Source organism: Symsagittifera roscoffensis, chromosome 3, assembly GCF_963678635.1.
Source record: "Symsagittifera roscoffensis chromosome 3, txSymRosc1.1, whole genome shotgun sequence".
Classification (NCBI taxonomy): domain Eukaryota; kingdom Metazoa; phylum Xenacoelomorpha; order Acoela; family Convolutidae; genus Symsagittifera; species Symsagittifera roscoffensis.
The window spans coordinates 74,251,612-74,275,238 of NC_087064.1; the positions used below are offsets into that span (position 1 = coordinate 74,251,612).

Consider the following 23,627-nt stretch of genomic DNA (forward strand, 5'->3'; position numbering starts at 1 on the left):
ACGACGTTCATTTCTCTTAATAACATTTCTATTCCCTTTTTAATGTTTTTTCACGCCATCACTTCTTCAGTTGGAGATCGGAGTTCGCCTTCTTTAAAGCAAATGAAGTTTAATTGACCTTAAAAGTGCATACATACATTTGTATGTATGAATGCACTTGTCTACTTATTAGTGCATTTCAAGACATGTTTCTCAAAGTTACCAACACGACCCATTTAAGTTTCTTCATTACGTTCAGTCGCACCTAAAAGCTCCTCGTCAATTCACAAACAAAAAACAAAGAAGGAAAAAATGGTTTGAGCCGAGATCCGATCATGAAACAGATAGCAAAACACCCGATGAAATTGGATGTAAATACCATGAAGGCAAAAACCATTGACTTTGTCAAAAAAAGAGTCGCATCGTAGACCTATACTGGATAAAGCATGAACGGCGCACTCTACAGCAGCACAGTCAAAATTTCAGCTAAAGCAGCATCCAAGTACGTAGATGCAAAAAAAAACAATTCAGCCCTAAGTCAAAATTTATACAGCTAAATCTCCATCAATATCCTTGATAAATAAATTAGCAGTACCGCAAATACTTGAGTATTTGTCTTCAAGAACTTAAAATTGTGTTATTTCAAGCTCGGAAGACGCTAAAACGAAACCTTTAACTGGTATTTTAACTTCGCTGAAATTTCATTTTGAAAAGAAAACAATCGGAGCTTAAGAAGCAAACTATGTAGCAACCAAGAAAATACTTGATTAAAACAGTAACCCTGACTGCCTATGATACAAATTTATGATCATGTTGGGAAAAGATCCTCTGAAAAAGTTAAATCTGTAAAAGAAGAAATAAACGATTGAAACCTAAGAAACAAATTTTTAGATTTTCATAGACTTAGAGTTAAATTAACATTCAATGAACAATATAGCTAATATAAATTGCTTGGAACTTTAACCAACATAATATCAGCCGAATAAAAAAAAACGAAAGATGTTTGCACCAATTCCGAACGATTTACAATTAAGAGTACCAAAGTTAATTAGCTTTCCGATACTCGGAATCTTAAAACCAAAAATACTAGAAGTGCCAAAACGCGCCAAGACAATAGAATGTAAAAATTGCATCCAATAAAAATTACCAAGAGTTAAGAAAGCTAAAAAAACGGTAGCAGAAACCCTTTAAGCCAAAGAAAAATTCAACAGAACTTAACATAATAATTTATTAAGTGCCTCTCACCCTCAAAAACATACCCAAATAAGTTAATCGCTCGACTAATGAACAATTTGAGGCCACTAAGCCAATATAAACACAGAAGCGATGTTTCGCTTCGCAAACACTTGCGAGAACACGACAAAAAGCAGCTCTATAAAGTGCAATATTTAATATTAGAAATACTCCTCGAATTAGCAAAAACTTGTCTGCCTCTCAGCTTCAAACCTTCGACCTAGAGATTAAGAGTCGCACACACTAACCACTAAGCCACGTAAGCTTAAAAAGTACCATTAACCACTCATTAACAAATACAGCAGAGAACAGATGCTATGCAATTTCCAATGCTTGTGAAACTTTCAAATAAATGAACACTTTTATTTGCGAGTTAGGTTAGAAAACAAGAAGGTTTGGAATAACACACTAAGCAGATCGCAAGTGTAATTAACAACAGAAGCTCAATGAACAATTCGGTAACTTTGGGCCGTATAACAGAAAAATCCCGCTGATATTTCGTCATTCTTTTAAAATTAGAAACATTCGATGGTAAGGTTCATCTGCTGGTCAAAAGTCGGATACAATAACTTTCTGTTAAATTTTTCTCGATAGAAAAGCAAAAATTTAATTACAAATTTACACTTTATACAATTTAAATTCTGTATTTTATTCAATCTAATAAGCACTGGATCATTTTGGACTGAGCATGCATGAATTTTACAGATGAGTAAGTGATAAACTATGTTCCCGAATCGGCCGAATATCGTCTTGATCTTGTGGTCAGACTAAGCAGCGACATCCTCGAAATCTCTCGCGACAACTGTGGCCTACTGATAGGTTCATCATAAACTGTGAAGTCACTCTCATTCAGCGACTTGTTGCCCTGGTTGCTGTAAGTGGAGTCTGGGGGACCGTGTAGGATGTTAGCCACCTTCTGTTGTTCTAGTTGTCGTGCAGTCACTTTCCCCAGGTTGTTGATGAGGGCATTAAGTCTGCTTGAACTCCACAGCTGGATGGTTCCATCGCTACTTCCACTCAAATACTAAAGCACAGAGGCGAAGCTGTAACTTCGCAAACACAAGCAATAACCGTCAAAAATTAGCTCTAAAAGTGCTATAAGGAAAAAAGAAAAGATAGAACAGATAAAAAATCTGCTATGCTTCGAAATCGCACCCCGACCTGGAAATTGAGAGTAAAAAAACCTAGCTTATAAGCTATGAGCGCCTACCAACCTGAAACCACTAGCTACCAATAAACCAGCTATTCACACTTAACAAGACTGCTCATATATCAGGGCGAGGCCCTGAATAATCTGACTGCACTTTACGGCCAGTTTAAAAAAATTTTGGCTGACAAATTCACGAAATAATCGAAAAAACGTTTTTTTTTTAATTTATCCCCCCATACGCTCATGTTAACTGCAAAGGGATGTAATAAGCGTCATGTATCGTGTAAAATTAGACCAAAATATTTGCCTCAGTTTAATTTGGAACGCAATAATCCGCCGCTTACGCTTGTTATAAGAACGCAATATATCGCGGGTTAATTAACCCAAATTAGCAATTTTCAAACCTCATAACTTTACGAAAAAACTATCACAAGAAAGATATCTTTTTTATTTGAGCTCAGAAGAACAATATCTCTCAGAGCGTACAAAAAATTCCGTCAAAAAATCGTGAAGTCAAAATTGACTGAATATTTTAAAAAAGCCAGCCCAAGCATAAATATTCCGCTTTTCGTCAAAACTCGGAACAAAAGGCATGAAAAGAAAACAAGACTGCTCGTATCAACGCGAAGCCCTAAATGTTGCGACTGCTTTTTAAGCTCTATGGAGCAAAAAATAACATGGAAAAATAAATGTAATAAAATAAAATGAAAAAAAAAAAAAAAATTGAGATTTTTTGAAAATCATCACCCCACACGCCATATAAAGTACCAACTGATAGATTTCGCTCCAAGTAACATATCGTAACTTAGTAAGTTTAAGGCAAATCAGCTTCCTTGGACAAATTTGGAACGATTTCTAAGACGGATTTTATCTCCGCTTACGCGTTAATAGCGCGAAATATATCGCGCGTTAATTGTCCCTAATTGGCCAAAAAGGCAATCTTTAAACCCCCATAATTTTACGAAAAATGATCACAGGGGAAATATCTTTTCAAAATTAAGCTCAAGACAACAATACCTTTTGAATGATATAAGAAAGCCCGTCAAAATTGGCTAGTTAAAATAAACCCACCCCGAGCACAAATATTCCGTTACTTTCGTTAAGAAAGTCGGAACAATCAGTATGCTGTGTAAATATCACAGATTGTTCCTTTACTAAAATAGACAATTGGAAACGATTCAACAAACACATTTGATGGTGGAGTTTGCCTTCTTTTTAACAAAAGCAATTAACTGATGTTAAAAAGAAATCAAAAGTCAAAGCCCAAAATAAATTTGAGTATGAACAAATTTTAAGACTTTTCCTCAAAAAAATCCTCACGACCTATATAAGACTCTGAACTAGTTGGTGGGTGCAGCAACAGTAGTTTGAGTTTTATTAACCTCATTATTATTATTATTATATTTGCTGTTGTAAGTAATTCTATGGATCGAAGCCGTTTGAAATCAAGACCGACTTTTTGTTCCGACTTTCGAAGAAAACGGAATCTTTATGCTTGGAGTGGTTTTTTATTCAGCCAAATTTCAGCGATCCAACAAATAAGTTTTAACAAAAAAAATTCAAGTTTTTCATTGAAGATTTCGACTCCCTGAAATCAAATGTAAAAAGATATTTTACCTCAATCTTTTTTTGCAAAGTTCTGGGAGTTTGTCAATTGCCAAATTTGCCATGCTCTGGACTAATTCATGCACGCTTTGGAGATTTTATTCCTAATGCTGAAATCGTATTTCGAATTGTTTACGCATGGCAATTTATCCCCCACAACAAAAAAGTTCCAAATTGAATTGAGGCTAGTTAAATCGGTCGTATTAATTTCGTGCGACTCAATTTTTAACACTTGATCTTTGGTATTGTCCAAAATTTTTAGTTTTTTCAATACTTTCATATTCTAAAAACTATTCGATATGGATTAAAGGGCAGTCGGAACATTCAAGGCTTTGCCCTGATATACGAGCAGTCTTGTTCCTCTCTAAATCCAAAACAGTACCAGCATTAATCTGAAAATGTGGCAAATAAAGCTAGACTAAAACAAGAGGTTCCTCAAGTTAAAAATATGAAGGTAGGGTTAATCAAACTTCAGCTGACTTGCCTGACCTAAATACCCTATCATTATAACTCTGTGTTTTTCAAGTTCATATAAGGTTGCTGAAGGAGGAAAAAGAACTACTGACCTGGTTTCTTTCGGGCAACAGTAGAAGACAGTTGATGATGGAGTTGTTGAAGCTGCAATGACTCTGCAGAATACGCCAAGAGAAGATATCATACACTCTAAACACCCACACATAAAACAAACACCTCAGTCATGAATTAGATTAAACATATAAGGCTTTAAAGTGTCAATGAATTCGTAGATCTGTCAAGAAAAAGACAACTTTCAGATGTTCAATCGTAAAATATCAAACAAAACAGGCTTATAGCATCATTATATGCTAAAATAAACCAAATGGTTTCAAAGTTTTAATCAAATCTCATTTTGTTTCTCGAAGTTTCAAGCAAAACAAAATTTATACTTTCATGTCTCTATGTGGTCACCCGATCAAAACAGATGTTTAATCCAAAATTTTGACTATTAACAGGAATCTGCAAAAAAGGCATACCAACATTTGAGTTCTGCATATTACGATAAACTGCAATCTCTTGCTGAAAATCATTCATTTTGTGTGCTTTATCTATGACTGCTTTTTAACTCAGCATTTGAATCAAATTGTTTACGGAGGACAAATTGATAGTGCAATCGATCATTAAAACCATGCGCTCATTCTGACTAATTTAACGATATTGTCTTACAAGATTGAGTTCTGAGCTGCCACTACCAACACCCTGTTCATGTTGTCCACAGTGAGTGCAGACGCAGGCCCAGGCAGAGATATAGCCTCAGTACACTCCATTGCATCCACACTCTAAACCATCACAATATCTAAATTCCAAAAATCCTGGCTTCTCAGTTTAGGCTCACATAGAAACTTCTAATTTACAGGCTCCAAAACCATCGCAATCTTACTCCAAACCTAAGGATAGATAATTTATACGAGAAGGATAAGGGCCTAACGACTTTTTACTCAACTTCAGCAAAAACAAAATTTTTTAAAATGACCCGCATAACATTAAAAATTCAACGCTTAACAACTTTTCATTATACTTCCGCCAAGAAGATCTATCGCGTGAAAAAAATGATTAGTTCGCTATAAAAAACTAAATTGAAACATAAGCTTCTTTAAACATTAAGGAGAAACTAAATGCGAATGATTCATTGTCAATCAGAAATCAGCCGCATAGCTTTTGTAGTTTATTAATACATCAACAAAAAGAACGTTGGACATTTCTCACTAGTAACCATGTTGGTTTTCATCAATCATCTCTTTCATTCTCTTGGCGTATATAACGGAATTCGTATATGTGAACTTGAAGAAAGCACCTGTGTATTGATGGATACCGATATCATTAAAAAAAGACGACTTTAGATCTGCCTTAATAAGTGACCACGTGCCTTCAAAAAATGCAGATCAGTGGATTATATTAGCAAGAAACCACCGTAGATAACCGGCATACTCATTTACCCAGCCCATTCAAAAATCAAGAAAACAGATTGCCTTCAGCGTACTAAGTGACTTGCATCTTTATGCAGAGCCGACAATACCTAGATCTGTTATATCTTCGGGGTACTTCAATACAATGATTGACTCTTATCAAAAGAGAAACATACCCAACAGACAGCTGGAAAAGCGTCAATGAACGCAAGTAAACAGAAAAAATACAATATTTTTAAATAAGTCTTTATTTTAAATCTAAACATTCGAATTTCAAAGAAAAGAAGATGGTTTTCAAGCTCTTTCCGCGAAAAATCAAATTTGAGCCTGAACATGTTTTTTACGAACTTTCTTGAAAAAAAAAATGAAAATAAAAATCATTGCGACCTATATAAGAGTCTGAACTACATTCTTTCATCGCCTCTAAAAAGTTTAAACTTTTTAAATCTAGTCTTTTTAATCTAATTTGGCTGAATTTCGTAAGTATTTGACTGTCTGTATTTGAAATGGGCTGAAGAGTCTGCGGCTGAATAACCTCTGCGCTTCTTAAATGAGTGTATTGGTACGACGACACTTACACTCCACACGCGCATGGTAGAGTCATCTGCGGCAGACACCCACGAGTCCAGATCGGATATCCACCCGACACAGTTCACCTCTCCCAGGTGACCGAGGAGAGTGTTCACGAGGAACATCTCACTGCCACTAGGGGAAAATTTCCGCACATAGACCAGTCTGTCTGCACACCCATACGCGAACTCATTCCTAGAAACAATCAAGGGCTCTCTTTTCTAGTTTTCCACCCCACTAACTCACCCCTTCCCCCTCGTAAAAGTATAATGAAAGTGGTTTAGAAATGGTACCTACGACGATTTCGATGTACGAAATATTGGAGAAATCTGTTCATTTTTCCCGCTGACCCAGGAGCGGATCTAGGATTTTCTAGAGCTGGGGGCAGATTTTCAAAAGTTTCGAATTTTTTGTCGACTTTTTTGACAAAAATTTATGCACCACAGGCAAATTAGTTTTTTGGGCTATTTTTGGAAAATTTTGACCACAAAATCGCGCTTTTTTTGGCGCATCCCCTTCAAAATTAGTATATATTGGCGCCAAAGGCGCCTTTAGAAAAATTCAAAGGTTGCTCGGCCGAAAATGGATATAATAAAATAATAGCAAAGGGGGGTTGACCCTAGGTTATTTCAAATTGAATATCAGCAAAAATATAAGGGGGAAACTGGAAAAGAGCTCAACCAAGTATATTACCGATGTGAATATTGTCAAATAAGAACGTTATTTATTATATCGAGCCCTTTTTTCCCGAACTCACACCGCATGCTAGAAATGAAACACCCAAACGTGACAAAACGGCCAAGAGACGAAGCAAAAAGAAGTCTTGAAAAATGAATATTTGAACCACGGACCTAGAAACTGAGATGCTTACCAGCGCCCACCTGCTCCATGTACTCTTGCAGATAGTCAAACCCTAAGGCCATGCTGGCTTTTCTACAAAAATGGCTGAGAAACATTTTATACAGGGAAGATTCCTCTTACTTTCTATCAGTTGAACCCGTCATCGCAGATTTGGGAGGGTAATTCTCGAGAAAAGGCAAAAAGTTTCACAAAAACTGTCAAATATCAAAAATTTCCTTTTTTAAGACCATAACTTTTTTTTTAACCATAACTACAGAAACAAGAGCGTAGCCATTTATGCAGGAAAACTTCTACAACTAGATAAGTCAATCAAGATTTGACATGATTATTTCTTGAGGAAAAAAATCATAAAATGGTCAAAGTTTCATAAAACGGTAATAAAATGGTCAAATTAAAACTTTTTCTACAAACATTACGGCGTATTTTTTATGCAGTGCAGATCCCATGGCATTCTTTATCAATTGAAAATTTAATTTCACATTGGGTAGGGCAACTCTTCAGATGAAAAAAAAAAACAAAAAAAAATCCGAAAATCCCGCACTGAAATTTGTGAAGGCCGTAAAACGTCGAGTAAGATAAAAAGAGACAAGCGCAATAAGCAGACACACGTTTGCGTATTCGGTCTTTTCATTGGTACAGCTTGTTCAAAAAATTGGTGAAGTAGCTTTCAAGAAAAGGCAAGAATTTTCTAAAGCGTCCAAAAAAACATAAATTTTCAGAAGAGAGGCACTTAGCACAGTGGTAATGCGTTCACTTTGAAATCGTCAGATCGTGTATTCGATCCCATGCCATGGCAATGATAGTGTGTGAGGACAAGCTCTCACTTCACCTCCAGCTTCAGGTCTACCACAACCTGACCAAATTTGGCTGTAATAGTGGTACCACGTAAAAGTTGTAGACGTAAAAAAAAACGGCCTTGAGTCGCAAAAAAACAGCTTCGCTCAGCAAAATAATACTGTCTGGAATGTGGGGAGATAATACAAATGGACTATCCTCGACAGGACTGTTAAGGCCTACTGATAGCTCCTCTGCGATTCGCAGGAACTACAATTAATTAAGACCCGTTATTATCATACAGGAACTTGCCACTAACTAAGCCAAATTGAAACCATGCTATTAAAACGCTATTGAAAACATGCTATACACAATCAGCTAAGTAAACGATTTTAATGAATACTTTCATTTGCGACTTAGGTTGGAAAAACGTGGACATCGTAGCTGCTCGTGTGTAATCAATTACATGACCGTCCCTCATTACGGCACTAGCATTTAATTGCAGGATTTAACAAGAGAAAGCCGAATAATATGCCTTGTGATGGCATCAACTTGGATATGGAAGAAATATGGATTTATAATTTATCGACAAAAAAAAACATTTAAAGAGACATAACAAAATAACACAGAACACTGGGACATAACAAAATAACACAGAACAGCGAGCATGATTTGATGTGAAAAGAGCAAATGAAATCTTACCAAAGTTTGAAGATGCACTAAAAGATTTCAAAATTTTTTTGATAAAAACCCGAGTAGCTGAATCACAGCTTTGCTCAATCATGGCACAAAGAAGTGTTCAAAATGACATTTTCATGTCATTACTTTTTAAAAAGACGCTGCCTCCGCAAGGAAAAGAAACAATATACGAGCTATTCGCCTGTTTAAGGAGTACCGATGCTGTGCCATGGTAAACAAATTTGTCGCGTCAATTTTTTTTTCAGTTTGTCGCATCATTTTAATTTGTGCACATACGCCTGATAATTGAAAAAATATATACCACAGAATTTTACTTGACTTAGTTTTACGAGCTGGTTAATTTGAGGTTAAAATCAGCCCATCTTTTAACAGTTTTTGTGTCGTTTGTGTTCAGCTTTTCGAAATTATGATCAAGAAGTTGGTCCTAATTGATCTTGCTACTTTAATGCTCTTTTAACTTGTTCTTTTTGAAAAGTCCAATCTTCGTCTTTCGAAGATTGAGTCGGTATTCTAAGAAATTTTTAACACAGTTTGCTTTTCAATTCATTCAAAATTAAGTGTACCACAAACTTAAAGTTAAATGAACGCAAAAGTAAATTATTTTGAAAAATTCTTAGTATATCGATTCAATCTTCGAAAACGAAGATGGACATTTCAAAAAGAGCAAGTTAAAACAGCATTAAAATAGCAAGATTAATTAGGGCGAACTTCTTGATCATAACATCGAAAAGCTTGAAAACGGGCTGCATAGTACCACGGCGTTCTCGCAATGAGATTTCGTTTGGTTGTAAATGTAGTAACTTTTACAATGAATGGAATCTAATTTGCAAACAATTTATTTAAAAGCAGAACGGAAGCGATACAAAAGGTGCGCTACCTTTCAGGGGAGTAGACCATGTCCAGTATGGCCCCATCGGCCGCCACTTCCATGGCCGCCTTCACCTCTTTCGGGTCCTTGCTCTCGATCACTGGACCCATCTGACAACTATCTGCATATCTACAACGTTAAAACACGACATAAGTAGACGTATCTCCAGGAAATACTTTTTACCCATGACACACATAGACAGAATGAACAACGAAAACCAGTCATTATGTTTCAATGCAGTATAAATTCCGATTTGAATTTTCATTGCTTCCGTATAAGTAACTTTTTCACCTTATATTATACTAAAACTTATAACGAAACATTAATTAAATCATCGAAATCTTTCCTCAGCTATTTTGAGATTGGAGCTAGAAAGGGGAGGGGGTTATTAACCTTTGACTGTCCAGGTTCCAGATGAGTATCCGCCTGTCCCATCCAGCACTCAGCTGAAACATCAGTATTTCAGAACATCAGTGCCGAAATACAAATGTGCCGAAAACAAAAACTGTTTTGGCAAACTTGAAAATTGTTATTTTCGACATTAACGCCCCGATCAATGTTTTATCAACAAAAAAACAATGGTATTTTTTCTCAACTGAATAAGATGACTAACAAGATAGATGTGTTGAAATCCTGTGATGAGAATGAGTGAAGTCACTGGACCATGGTGCGCTATTAAGACGTTCCTGCAGGAGAACCCAGCCACCCGATTAGTGATTGCATCCTTAATACACATCAACTGACTCAAAACTGACAGAAGCTTGCTTTTTATTTGCGACTCAAGCCATCTCCTGAGAAGATGCAAAATTATTAAACTGAGAGAATATAAACAAGCCGAATTGAAGCCAACCGAAAATGCGCGGAGTATATAAGCCAGCTCAAAAGTTTCATCATATGGTTGAAATTTGCATTATTTTCGTAACTGTTACATAATTGTTACATAAATATTACATTATATTTACTTATTTTCGGCTGGTTGATACTTCGGCTGGTTGATACTTCGGCTGATTTATATATAGCCATTAAACTATACTCACTGTTGAACATACACATTAGCTTAAAATGCTGAAACTTACAAATCACAATTTAAAAAAAAAGAGTTGATAGAACTCACCTCAGCAGGAGTACTTTGAGTACTCTGGACCCTCTTCAGTTTCTTGACTGCTTTCTTGTCGAAGCCCCAAATATCTATAAACAAAAATTTCCGACTGAAGTAGTTTTTGTTCCGACTTTCGATACGAAAGTAACGGAATATTTGTGCTCGGGGTGAATTTTTTTTTCTTCAGACAAATTTCGACTTTTTAACTAGCCATTTTTGACGGAATTTTTTTATATCATTCGAAAGCTATTGTTGTCCTGAGCTTATATTTGAAAAGATATTTCACCTGTAATCATTTTTCGTGAAGTTACGAGGGTTTAAAGATTGCCATTTTGACCAATTTGGGACAATTAACGCGCGATATAATTCGCGCTATAAACGCGTAAGCGGAGATTTAATCCGTCTTAGAAATCGTTCCAAATTAGTTGGAAGAAGCTTATTCGCCATAATTGATTTGTTACAAGGAGCGAAATCTATCCTTTTGTACTTTATATGGCGTGTGGGGGGATGATTTTCATAAAAAAAATTCAAATTTTAGAATTTTTTTTTCATTTTTATTACATTTTATTAAACATTAAAAGGCAGTCGGAACATTCAGGGCTTCGCCCTGATACGAGCAGTCTTGTTTCATTCATGATTATATCTTTCTTCTCTTATCAATATACCTGCTTTTACCGCTTTTGTAATTACCTGGTTTATTTCTTTTTTCTATCAATCTTTTTATCAATCTATTTATCTATCTTTTTGTACTGTCTTCAATCGTAGAGAGAGTTATTCGGGGAGAGTAATTGTCCCTTGTGCTACCCAGAAAGTATATACTTAATTTTCAATCTTATTTTAATTTACCAACTTATTGTCCCTTGTGCTAACCAGAAAGTATATACTTAATCTTCAATCTTTTAGTAATTTACCAATTTACATTATTTGTTTATTCGTTTGCAACTGGAACTGGTAAGTGAGTTTTTTAGATTGCAATTATTAGTTGGCCTCCATCAGAAGTTGCCACTTATCGTAAATGTTTATAACAATGTCAATTGAAAACTGTCAAAAAATTTCAGACAAAATTACCTGCAAGGTCATTGGTTATTTGCATAACCCAGACAAATAATATCAGCGAGGTTCAAATTATTAACGAAATGGTTCAAAGTATCAATGAAATCTAAATGCCAACAACATGTGTGACAGGGCAGGCAGGATGCAGTGCTGAGCCAGGAAGGCTAGAAAAGGGGAGGAAGATCGTTGAGCAAGGTTCGAAATCAACTGAATCGAGGTCATTTATTAGTGCCTGATTATTTAGCATTCGATTTTTCTATCGGCCTTTGGGCGCTGGCACTAATGGGTTTTAATTAGATTTCTGATCAAATCCGACAAGGTCAACCTATATTAGAATGTTATCTGATGACCCATACAAACCATTCCAGTATGGTCAGAATTATCCCACCATGAATACCTGGAACTGATCACGATCATTCGTTTGACTTATCGCGTGAAATTAAGAAGTGTTTTAAAACTACCTTCTATGTCTTCCGTGAATCGGTGCAAGACAATTTTAACCAGGTTTTCGTTGCTGCTAATAATGATATCAGTTACTGAATCAATCGAATGAAACCCCACCTCCACGATTCGGGGGATGTTTTTTTTTAAAATGATCAATCTCAGCGAGGACGAACAACTTTACAGATTGGCAAAACCCCTCACATGTATGCAAAACCCATTGAATATTTGAGAAACCAGGTCACAAAAATCTATAATTAAAGAAAAACCTTTGATAAAATATGATAAAATTCAATTCAGCTGCCCTTAACTTGATAGTAAACAAAATTGAGGCGGCGAGCCCCATGTTGCAGACCTTAGTGGTCCATGTTTAGTTGCAGACTTTATCGTGTAGTTGCAGACTTCAGCGAGCCCATGTTGCAGAATGAAAAGACAAACTTGTCATTAACACCAAAATTGGAAGATCGAAAAAGAGTAAGGGAAACATTGTATATCTCGAAGGAGGTTCAGCAGAAGGCGTGAAAGAAAAAGCACCGAATTAATTAGAAACAAAAAACGACAAAAAAATGGAATGAACCCGAAGGCAGGCGAAACGGCACCAGAAGACATAAAAGGCAGAAGAGCTAAAGGCGAAACGCCGGTGGAATCCCTCAAGCGCGAAAACAAAAATTAGCCACTCAGATTTCAGTAATAAAAAATTTGGAAAGAAAGTAAACATTTCCAGGGTCTGGAGTATTGATATTGGCCGATTATAAAAACGTCAGAAAAATACAAAATTTTCAAATTGTCATTGACCGCCGCAAAATTGGGGCAAACTTTATATTTCAAGTGTTTCGTAATGAAAGAAGCAAAAAAATTGCTTCAATTAATTCATTTCAATTGAATGGCAATTGCTTCTTTTTAAAAATTGACTTTCGGCTAATTTTGTTTTCGGTCTTTCGCACACGAGTTTTTTCGCGCATTCGGTCCTTCGCGCATGAGAATAGCCCCTCGAAACGCCGACTGTCAAAATGAATTCCATGCTGAAGTTGAGCCTTCAATTTGCGCTGCAAGAAAGCGCCTAACATACTTTAGATCCGTTATCCAAACCCAGAAATTTAGAAAGTAAGCTTTAGAAGATATGCTGAAGCCAATTATAAAAACAATCGAAGCCCACTGAATGCCATGCGCAGCGGTGATATAATTTTTTCCACCTCGGTCATATCAAAACCCTATTGGAATCAAATATCATCAAGTATAACTTTTGAGCAACGTTTTGCTCAAACTTGTTTTGCTCAAACTTTTAGCAATCTTTTCTGCTGCTTGCATCAACTCTATCAGCCTGGGATTAGGCAACTAAGCTGGACCATTTTCAGGGCCACTAAATACTTTTTTTCGAACTTAACTTACGCAACCGATGAAATGATCGAAGATAATTTGATGCCATTTATTTATGCTTTGCAGCCAAAAATGCGCACGAACAACCAAACCATCTTTAGCTGCGTTGATCAGTTCGATCCAAAAATAACATCGATTTTAAGGCTGCTGTTTTGAAATCAATTAAACTGAAGACAATTTTTTTGACAATTTGCTGAAACAAAAAAGAATACGAGTTAACTAAGTGTCTTTACTACTTTCATTGGTACTTTTAATGCTTGCTTACATATGTTTCCATCCTCGCAGGATGACAGGATGATGTCAAGGTCTTCTACGTAGATCTGCTTCAAGTGTCCCACTGGGTTGTGTCTGTGGATCTTCACCTACAGCCAAGGCAAACACAAAAGCCACATTTCAATCTAACACAACTGTAACCGGAATCTTTTCCTAAGTGCCATTTCAAAAAACCTTAACCAGAATTTCAATTGCCTCGCTTCTGATAACCAAAAAAGCACCTAGAGTTATGAAAAATATTGTGCGCGAGGGCTAAAAAATTTTAAATTTGTGAGAACCCAAAGTTTTAAGTAAAGTTCGTTTAATTCCCGATGAGATGTCAGATACTTCAATGTAAATTGCCAACACTCAGCATGAAGCAATTCAAGTATTTTTTTTTTAAATCGGGTGTGTTGACGATTTTTTTCTGGTTACTGTTCTCTTATAATACGCATACTATAACTTCAAGCGATATCCTGGACCAACTAAGCCAGTCAACTCCTTTTACCGATCGTTCTAGAGGCACATTCAGTCCAGCATACGCAGATGTGATTCGCTTCTGTCGCTTCACAACCAGACTCCGTTTACCTCCTCCTCCCTCTCCCTCGCTATCTCCATCCTCCTCTTTCACTCCCTGTTTGCTTCTCCGACTACCCCCCGTTTGAGTTACAAGGGGGGACTGGCTGCTGCCTCCTCCCTTAGCTAGCCCCATTTTGGCGTTGAACTTGCTCTGTGCCTCCATCAGACGTCTGTTCGCATCTTTCGGGGAGAAGAGATCTTGACTGAAAAATGATTATTACTAATGGCTTCTTCTGGTACTTTGAATCTTCTTATAGTTCAGTTTAAAAAAAGAGGTGTATAAAAAATCTTAAAATTGTCTTCCTATAAAAATACCGCTGGTGGCCGATTGCAAAAAAGTCTCATAAAAAATTTCCCATTATTGATTTTTAACAGACGAAACTGCAATGCGTTTTAAAATACATATGCGTTGCCTAATCTTGTCTTATATATAACAAACCATGTAATATCACAAAATACACTATGATATTTATCTTTGTTGTGATGATGCAAGAGTGGTAGTATATTTGGAAAATGACTCAGAAAACTAATCAATCAGTATCTGACCTGTAAGTGAACATGTTTGCCTGACTTCGCTCCCACTTCTTCACCTGCCCATCTAAGGCTCCACTGAACAGAAGGATGGGTTCTTTACGGGCTGCAAACACACCAAAACGAAGATTCTGATTATAGTAAAATAGTTAATAACTGGTTACATGCAACTGGTTAATTGAACTGTAACTGTAACATGTAACTGGTTAATTGAAATCAGATTGAAAATCGATAATTTTGTACTTGAAAAATTCTATTAAAACGCAGAAAAAATATTCAGCGTTCCAGTTTAAAAGAACACAACTTCAAAATAATTCAAAAGTAGGCAAAATCCCTATGATTCATAACAGCCAAACTCAATGGCCAAAATCAAACCAGACGAAGGAACAAATTGCGCTTCCGTTAACTGGTTTCTGCAATCAGATCAAATCAAGATTTCAAACTAGTTAACTCTGGCAACTGTTTGATTGAAGAAGAGGCTTCATTCATGAATTTCTTTTGAATTTGACGAAAATGAAGCAGCAAAAACTACAAAAAAATCGTCCTTTAAATTTTTTTCAGAAATTTCAAATAATTGCAACTATATCACCCAATCACGCAACTACAGGAATATATCAAAAGTAGTTTCGTAGTTTCAAGTTTGGTGAAAAACAATTATATCTCAAGCAGTACCGGATTTAAAGAGGGAGCGGGGGAAGATCGGACTCCCCACCCTCAGGAATCCGTGACCCCTGACCACCCAAAGGTTCCCCATATAGTACTACTTTGCACAGAGGAGAAGCGGAAAAAGCACATTTCAAGCTCAGCATTAAATGAACAAATAGAAAATGAAACAACAAAAATAAACTTTTTTTAAGGAAAAAATGAATATAATTTCACACAAAGTCAAAAACAACCACCAAAAATGAAAAAAATTTTCAGAAAAACCGTCAACACAGCCACAAAAGACGAGCAGACAAACGAAAGTCCGACTATTCAATTTTTTCCCGAGAAAAAATCAATTTCATTCATACTGAAAAAATAAGGTCCAGAGCTGGGACTCGAACACTAAACCTTAGGGTACAAAGGTAAGCACGTTGCCTCTGTGTCAAGTGAGAAGGATCGAAGTTGTTAAGGTTCATTATATAGCAACTTCGCAAGTCTTACGTGTTACTGTCTTACCTGTACGAAAAGTTGTTTCCGGGAAAAAAGTCTAGTTCCTGATTATAAGACACTTGCTCTCGTAAGTGTTAAGTAGTTTTTAAACGCGCCTTTGGTATACTTATCTTGAGTGAGAAACTTTCTCTGGGACTCAATTGAAACTATCAGAGTCATTATCTTTTTTTTTCAAACCTTTCACTGATAACTTCGAAACCTATTTATAAATTTCCAAAAAATCTCTGCAGTGAAGAGAAAAGTCGGTTTAAATATTTCGCTTTTTGGACTTCAGAGCAAATAAAACGAGCGAGGAGGCTTATAATACGCCAACAAGACGTCTAGCTTATAGCTTATACTAAGATTTACTCCAGGAGCTTCTTTAGCCTTAGTTTTTGAAGCTTCTTTGGCCTTCCTTACAACGAAAAAATGCTATAAAAAATCTGCAAAATTTGCAAAAAAAAAACATTTGTTCTAGACGTTTTTTTGTTGTTCGATTAAATTTATGATCAAAGCCGCAGACAAATTTGCGTAGTCTACGTCTATTCTTATCATCGAATGTAGTTTTTTTTTCTAGGTTTTCGTTCAGATCCACTCCTAGCCGAACGAAAAAAAACATTACAATTTGAACAAATATGTTGCAGTGCAACAGGCTATTCTTGTTTTAATTTAGAAAAGATTTTTAATTGCTGAAACGCCCTTTTTTTTAAACAATAAGTTTCGAACCCACGATCGACAGCAGTTCAAAGCAAAAAACGTTTTTTTAAAATTTTAACTTGTAAACGCAGAGGCCAAGCTGCGCTTCGCAAACACTAGCAAGAACACGAGCAGCTCTATAAAAAGCAAAAAGAAAAAGTAGAAATCGCTTCGAATTAGTTAAAATTGGCTACCTCTCGTATTTGAACGTACAACCTACGGATTTTTAGTCTCACGAACTAAGCACTCAGCTACAGACTCTTAATAGATAACAAAAAAGCAGAGAACAGATGCTATGCAATTTTCAATGCAACAAAGAAATTTCCATTTAAGTAAACACTTTCAATGACAATTTTTATTTTCGAAATAGGTTAGAAAAAAACAAGGTTCGTACTAGTAAACTAATGCTCGCAAGCTCGTTAGTGTGAACAGAATAGCACTCACTGTAAGACAGACTCAGCACTGGTGAGTTGTTCTTGAGGAGTCCCACACATCCATTCGGATTGAACTTCCACACGATCAAATGCCTCCTCACATTCGAAGCTTAAACACGACGTGTTGATCACAAGACCTCACATTCAAAGCACTTCGCGCATACACGTATTTGGTAAATGCTTATAATTGGTGAATACACGTAATTGATCGCAATGCATCACAGCCTAACTTTAAATCTGAAAACGATTATCCAAATTTTTATGATGCATTTTATACAAATAATCTATCAAATACAATGAAACCAGTTATTCTCAATTAAGGGTAACACTCAAACGCTAAATGTTCTAAAATATGATCAGCGAAGTGAAGCAATGTTTAGGTGAGCAATCTTACCCACAGCGACATTCATTTTTGGGAAGAAGTCTAGCTTGGTCAGTTTCTGATTGGGATAGTCGCTCTTGTAGTCCACCTCCACATAATCAGTGACCTAACACGAACAAAAACTCAAAACACGATCATCCGGTTGCTTTTCAAGTCGTACCGAAAGTTACGAAAACAGCCATCATTTAATTCTCAAAAGAGTTTATAAAAAGGTTACAAAATTACTCCAATAATTTTAAACAGTTGGTTCAATGGCACCTGTTTTGAAATAATCAATGACACGCTCCAAACATCTAACACTTTAAAAAAAACCATCTCATGGATGCTCTACGGATTCAAATTTTTTTGATTTAACCCTTGGAGTTTTAGTATGAAGGATTCTTCGTGAGTTTAAATTACTGATTAAAATCTCGAGGAAATAGTGCATCCATTAAGCCTAAAAACAAATTAATATTAATAAGAAAAACATTAAATACTTTCTGAAATGAGCCCGAAGGGCTCACTGGAGGGGGGCATCTACTCCCAATTCAGCAATTTTCCTGAAATCCACCTCGAATTTCTAAGTTTCTACCTTAGGCAAAAATTAACCAAAACAAAACGTTAAGTTTTATCAAAAAATCGGTAAATGAAATGATAAAATCGAAATTTTTTAATATTTCAATTAAAAATTCAACCTTCAGGTCGCTTATTTAAGATTAGGGCAGAAAAGCATATGATCCTCAAGAAGCCATTAGCTGTCATCTCAGGTGCATTATGAATAAATTTTGTTCAAAATTATCCGATGTTATTATATACCAGAGAAATAAAATCAGCTTCTTAAAAAAATCTTATATATTAAATGAATGACATGTTTTCAGCATCAGGCCTAACGTTTAAGGGACTAACGAGCGCAACGTTTATCAATTTTATTTTTCCATCGGCTTAGATAACCTCTGTCCAATTGAACAAACAACCAAACTTTTAGAAATTGTTAACCCAAAGCTCAATTGCTGTCAATGCACAATTGCTTACTTTTGTTTCTTTTCCACTCTTTTTTGCTGTTTGAATTTTTACGCGTGCCATTCGTGTACGCTGTATTCAAATTTTTTGTTTGCGTTTTTAGAGCGAATTGTCATTCCCCTTGAAAAGTTATACAAGTCAGCAATTTTTTTTTCGTATTATCTATTTTAACAATATACGTTGATTCGTTTTTTGCTCCATACCCCACCTCCTATTAAGATCAATTTAAAAAAGTAACGAGGGGTTATAAAAGGTTGTGTATCAAAGGAACATATGATTTCTATGGCCTAAATAGTCTGCTTGCAAATTATCGAAACAACTGAGATTTTAAAATTACTGACTAAAATCTCGAGGAAATAGTGCATCCATTAAGCCTAAAAACAAATTAATATTAATAAGGAAAACATTAAATACTTTCTAAAATGAGCCCGAAGGGCTCACTGGAGGGGATAATCTACTCCCAATTCAGCAATTTTCCTGAAATCCACCTCGAATTTCTAAGTTTCTACCTTAGGCAAGAATTAACCAAAACAAAACCTTAAGTTTTGTCAAAAATTCGGTAAATGAAATGATAAAATCGAAATTTTTTAATATTTCAATTAAAAATTCAACCTTCAGGTCGCTTATTTAAGATTAGGACAGAAGTGCATATCATCCTCAAGAAGCCATTAGCTGTCATCTCAGGTGCATTATGAATAAATTTTGTTCAAAATTATCCGATGTTATTATATACCAGAGAAATAAAATCAGCCTCTTAAAAAAACCTTATATATTAAATGAATGACATGTTTTCAGCATCAGGCCTAACGTTTAAGGGGCTAACGAGCGCAACGTTTTACAATTTTATTTTTCCATCGGCTTCGATAACCTCTGTACAATTGAACAAACAACCAAACTTTTAGAAATTTTGTTTTTCGTATTATCTATTTTAACAATATAGGTTGATTCGTTTTTTGCTCCATACCACACCTCATATTGAGATCAATTTAAGAAGGTAACGAGGGGTTTTACAAGGTTGTGTATCAAAAGCACATATGTTTTTTAAGGCCTAAGTAGTCTGCTTGCAAATTATTGAAACAACCAGACAATGTGAACAGAAACATTACTTATGAAAAATTGCAAGTCTGTAAGGGGGAGGGGGATGGTTCAACAGTTCAACTTTGAAGCACTGTATTTACATTAGGGACTCTGTCTTTTTGGGACGGTACAAGTGCAACAGAAGGGTCCCATAAAACGGCTCTTCTCCTTTTCCCTTACATGCGAACTTTTACAATTAACTTTATATTCACATTTTCAGATTCTTACAATGATTGGCACGCATACTAAAAAATTAGCAATTAGGCCATGCAAAACACATTTGATGTTCATCATATTTAACACTGACATCCCGATTTGTCGCTTTTGTGATGTTGGGGGAAGAATAAGAGCCTAAGAAACTAACAGGGTCCTTAATATGAACAGGGTACTAACAGCGCCCATACAACGTTTCACAGATAGTTGTCTTCTATGCGCATGAATATTTTATGCGTTTCATCTCTTGCTTTTAGACATTGTGTCGATATTCCCCAGTGAAAAATTTTGTCAGCATTATTTATCCCAACAATGCCGTCAAACAAATTGGGTCTTAATTACATCAGTATTAACTAACCAGGATTTCCATTGTATTTTCCATTAGATGCATCTTAATTGTCTTCCACTTCATGAATAAGGTTAGTTTTTTCATGGATTGTCCTCGACTTTAATTAGGATTTTTTATTGACCTGTTTAAGTATGCGAGTGCGTACCTTTGTCAGTCTGGACTCATTAGTTAGGACAGATACCAGTCCTTTCGATCTTTTTTGGTTTTCCGCTTTGTATTTCATTTGTCAAATATCAACTTATTCTTTATGCCTCACAAAAATAATTAAAAATTGATTGGTCAAGCGTTCCAAAAAACCGAGAATGAGATCATCGAAGCTTTTAATGACATTCGCGCAAAACATAAGTTTGCTGTTTCTCGAGCCCTAATATCATAGAATGCCGAGGAACTTTCGAAGCTGGTTCAGGACTACCAACAAGCAACTAAGTGGCGCTTTCGCGAGGAGGTACCGAAAGTTTTCTTGGAACTGAAAAAAGACCTTGCATGGTGGCACAGAGCAATGAGGGACTTCGTGGTTAATAATAGAGATCCTGAGCAACCACAGATTTTTCAATTGTTGGTGTTGACTCTTCTTGACAAAAACAGAACAGTATATTTCTCTGAAACACGAATATCCTACATGTCAAAGGATCCTGTTGGCGAAACAGCTAACAAACAAGCGGACTGACAGGGACCAAACCGACACTGACTATCCATCCCTATCTTAACGTTAGCAATTTGTTAATTGTATGCAAAAACTATTAACTGCTAGAGATTCATATCAATTCTACATTAACTTAAGTTAAATCAAACTGCGTGCAAGGAAGAATGTTTCCTCTCAAAGATAGGAAAAACAGCACGATATACTGAAATGCCATGAGCTCCTCGAGCGTATAAAACTAAACCAGAAACCAAAAGTGACTTTTGCTATCCCAATTAACTTCGAGCAGTGGTGAGGTTATTGACGTTAGTTTTGTTGAGAACCCCCAAATTCGTTTTTACGCGGCTCGTTTTCTTTTATTTAGATTTCTCTGATGACAACAACCTCCATGTTGGCTGTGTAAAGGAATTTTCATCGTCTTCGTCTACGACCTCCGAGAGCATAAGAGCCGAAAACAACCAAACCGCAAACCAAATGCGGCTTTCGTCAATCAATGGTGGGTTTCTGGATTTTGACTTGTTTAACTTCCTATGGTGAAGAAGACCCACTTCCAGGTATTGAAAAATCTCGTGCCAAAATGCCGTGAGAACAAAACCTTCTTGATGAACAAACAGTGAAGACGAGGACATACCAAAACGTCTTGATGAACGAAGAACTAAAAAGAAAGCGATCAATCGGATTCGAGCGATGCCGAATGAAAAATTGCAGGTGAGTAAAGGGGAGGGGGGCAGTGGAATAGTTCAATTTTGAAGCACTGTATTAACATGAGGGACCCTGTATTTTTTGGGACAGTACAAGTGCAACAGAAGGGTGCCATAAAACGGCTCTTCTCCTTTTCCCTTACCTGCGAACTTTTACAAGTAACTTTGTCTTCACATTTTCAGATTCTTACAATGATTGGCATGCATATTAAAAAATGAGGAATTAGGCCATGCAAAACACCTTTGATGTTCATCATATTTAACGCTATAACATCCCGAATTGTCGCTTATGCGATGTTGGGAGAAGAGTAAGAGCATGAGAAACTAACAGGGTCCTTGATCAGGGGCGGATCTAGGATTTTTTTGAGGGGGGGGGGGGGGGGGGGGGCGGATTTTCAAAAATTTTGACGAACTTTTTTTTTAGGTCGACCAAATTGATTTTCCGTTCTCTTGTAAAGCACTAAAAGGTCCCTGTTTTTTCCAAATTTTTTGCGTCGCAGGCAAAATTTTGAAAAAACAGGTCAAAAAAGCCGTTTTTAGGCACTTTTTGAAAAATTTTGACAAAAAATCGCGTTTTTTGGCGCGCGCTCCCCCTCAAAGTTAGTATATATTGGCGCCAAAGGCGACTTTAGAAAAATTTTAGGGTCGGTCGGCAAAAAATGGATTTCTTAAAAAGTATCAAAGGGGGGACCCTTTGGGTCGGCAGGGGGTCGAATCCCTGAGAGGGGGGGGGGGGCGTCCGTCCCCCCTCTAAATCCGCCCCTGTCCTTGATGTCAAGAGGGTACTAACAGCGCCTCTACAGCGCTTCACAGGCAGCTGTCTTCTATGCGCAAAAAAATTTTATGTGTTTCATTTGCTTTTAGACATTGTGTCTATATTCCGCTGTTAAAAATTTTGTCGGCATAATTGAACCCAACAATGCGGTCGAACAAATTGGGTCAAAATTGCATCAGTATTAACTAACCAGGATTTCCATTGTATTTACCATTAGATGCATCTTAATTGTCTTTCGCTTCATGAATAAGGTTAGTTTTTTCATGGATTGTCCTCGACCTTAACTAGGTCTTTTTATTGACCTGTTTAAGTATGCGAGTGCGTACCTTTGTCAGTCTGGACTCATTAGTTAGGACAGATACCAGTCCTTTCGATCTTTTTTGGTTTTCCGCTTTGTATTTCATTTGTCAAATATCAACTTATTCTTTATGCCTCACAAAAATAATTTAAAATTGATTGATCAAGCGTTCCAAAAAACCGAGAATGAGATCATCGAAGCTTTTAATGACATTCGCGCAAAACATGAGTTTGCTGTTTCTCGAGCCCTTATATCATAGAATGCCGAGGAACTTTCGAAGCTGGTTCAGGACTACCAAGAAGCAACTAAGTGCCGCTTTCGCGAGGAGTTACCGCAAGTTTTCGGGGAACTGAAAAAAGACCTTGCATGGTGGCACAGAGCTATGAGGGACTTCGTGGTTAATAATACAGATCCCGAGCAACCACAGATTTTTCAATTATTGGTGTTGACTCTTCTTGACAAAAACAGAACAGTATATTCCTCTGAAACACGAATATCCTACATGCCAAAGGGTCCTGTTGGCGAAACAGCTGAAGAACAAGCGGACTGACGGACCGAACCGACACTGACTATCCATCCATGTCTTAGCGTTAGCAATTTGTTAATTGTAAGCAAAAACTATTAACTGCTAGAGATTCATATCAATTCTACATTAACTTAAGTTAAATCAAACTTCGTGCAAGGAAGAATGTTTCCAAAGATAGGAAAAACAACACGATATACCGAAATGCCATGAGCTCCTCGAGCGTATAAAACTAAACCAGAAACCGAAAGTGACTTTTGCTATCCCAATTAACTTCGAGCAATGGTGAGGTTATTGCCGTTAGTTTTGTTGAGAACCCCCCAAATTCGTTTTTACGCGGCTTGTTTTCACTTATTTAGATTTCTCTGATGAAAACAACCTCCATGTTGGCTGGGTAAAGGAAATTTCATCGT

The 23,627-nt window shown here is 36.4% G+C and overlaps 1 protein-coding gene across 1 annotated transcript in view; it reads right to left on the reverse strand.

Annotated features, from left to right (window-relative positions):
- Positions 1-1,773: 1,773 nt before the first annotated feature.
- Positions 1,774-23,627, reverse strand: part of LOC134841831 (uncharacterized) — a 34,415-nt gene continuing 12,561 nt past the window's right edge. The window contains exons 9-21 of the mRNA XM_063857870.1: positions 17,652-17,745; positions 17,268-17,366; positions 15,009-15,099; positions 14,392-14,665; positions 13,897-13,993; positions 10,776-10,849; positions 10,275-10,385; positions 10,055-10,107; positions 9,671-9,790; positions 6,468-6,654; positions 5,150-5,262; positions 4,534-4,630; positions 1,774-2,236 (exon numbers count right to left, since the gene is read on the reverse strand). Coding sequence (XP_063713940.1) covers positions 1,934-2,236; positions 4,534-4,630; positions 5,150-5,262; positions 6,468-6,654; positions 9,671-9,790; positions 10,055-10,107; positions 10,275-10,385; positions 10,776-10,849; positions 13,897-13,993; positions 14,392-14,665; positions 15,009-15,099; positions 17,268-17,366; positions 17,652-17,745 — 1,713 coding nt within the window. The 3' untranslated portion in view covers positions 1,774-1,933. The remainder of the gene's footprint in view (positions 2,237-4,533; positions 4,631-5,149; positions 5,263-6,467; positions 6,655-9,670; positions 9,791-10,054; positions 10,108-10,274; positions 10,386-10,775; positions 10,850-13,896; positions 13,994-14,391; positions 14,666-15,008; positions 15,100-17,267; positions 17,367-17,651; positions 17,746-23,627) is intronic.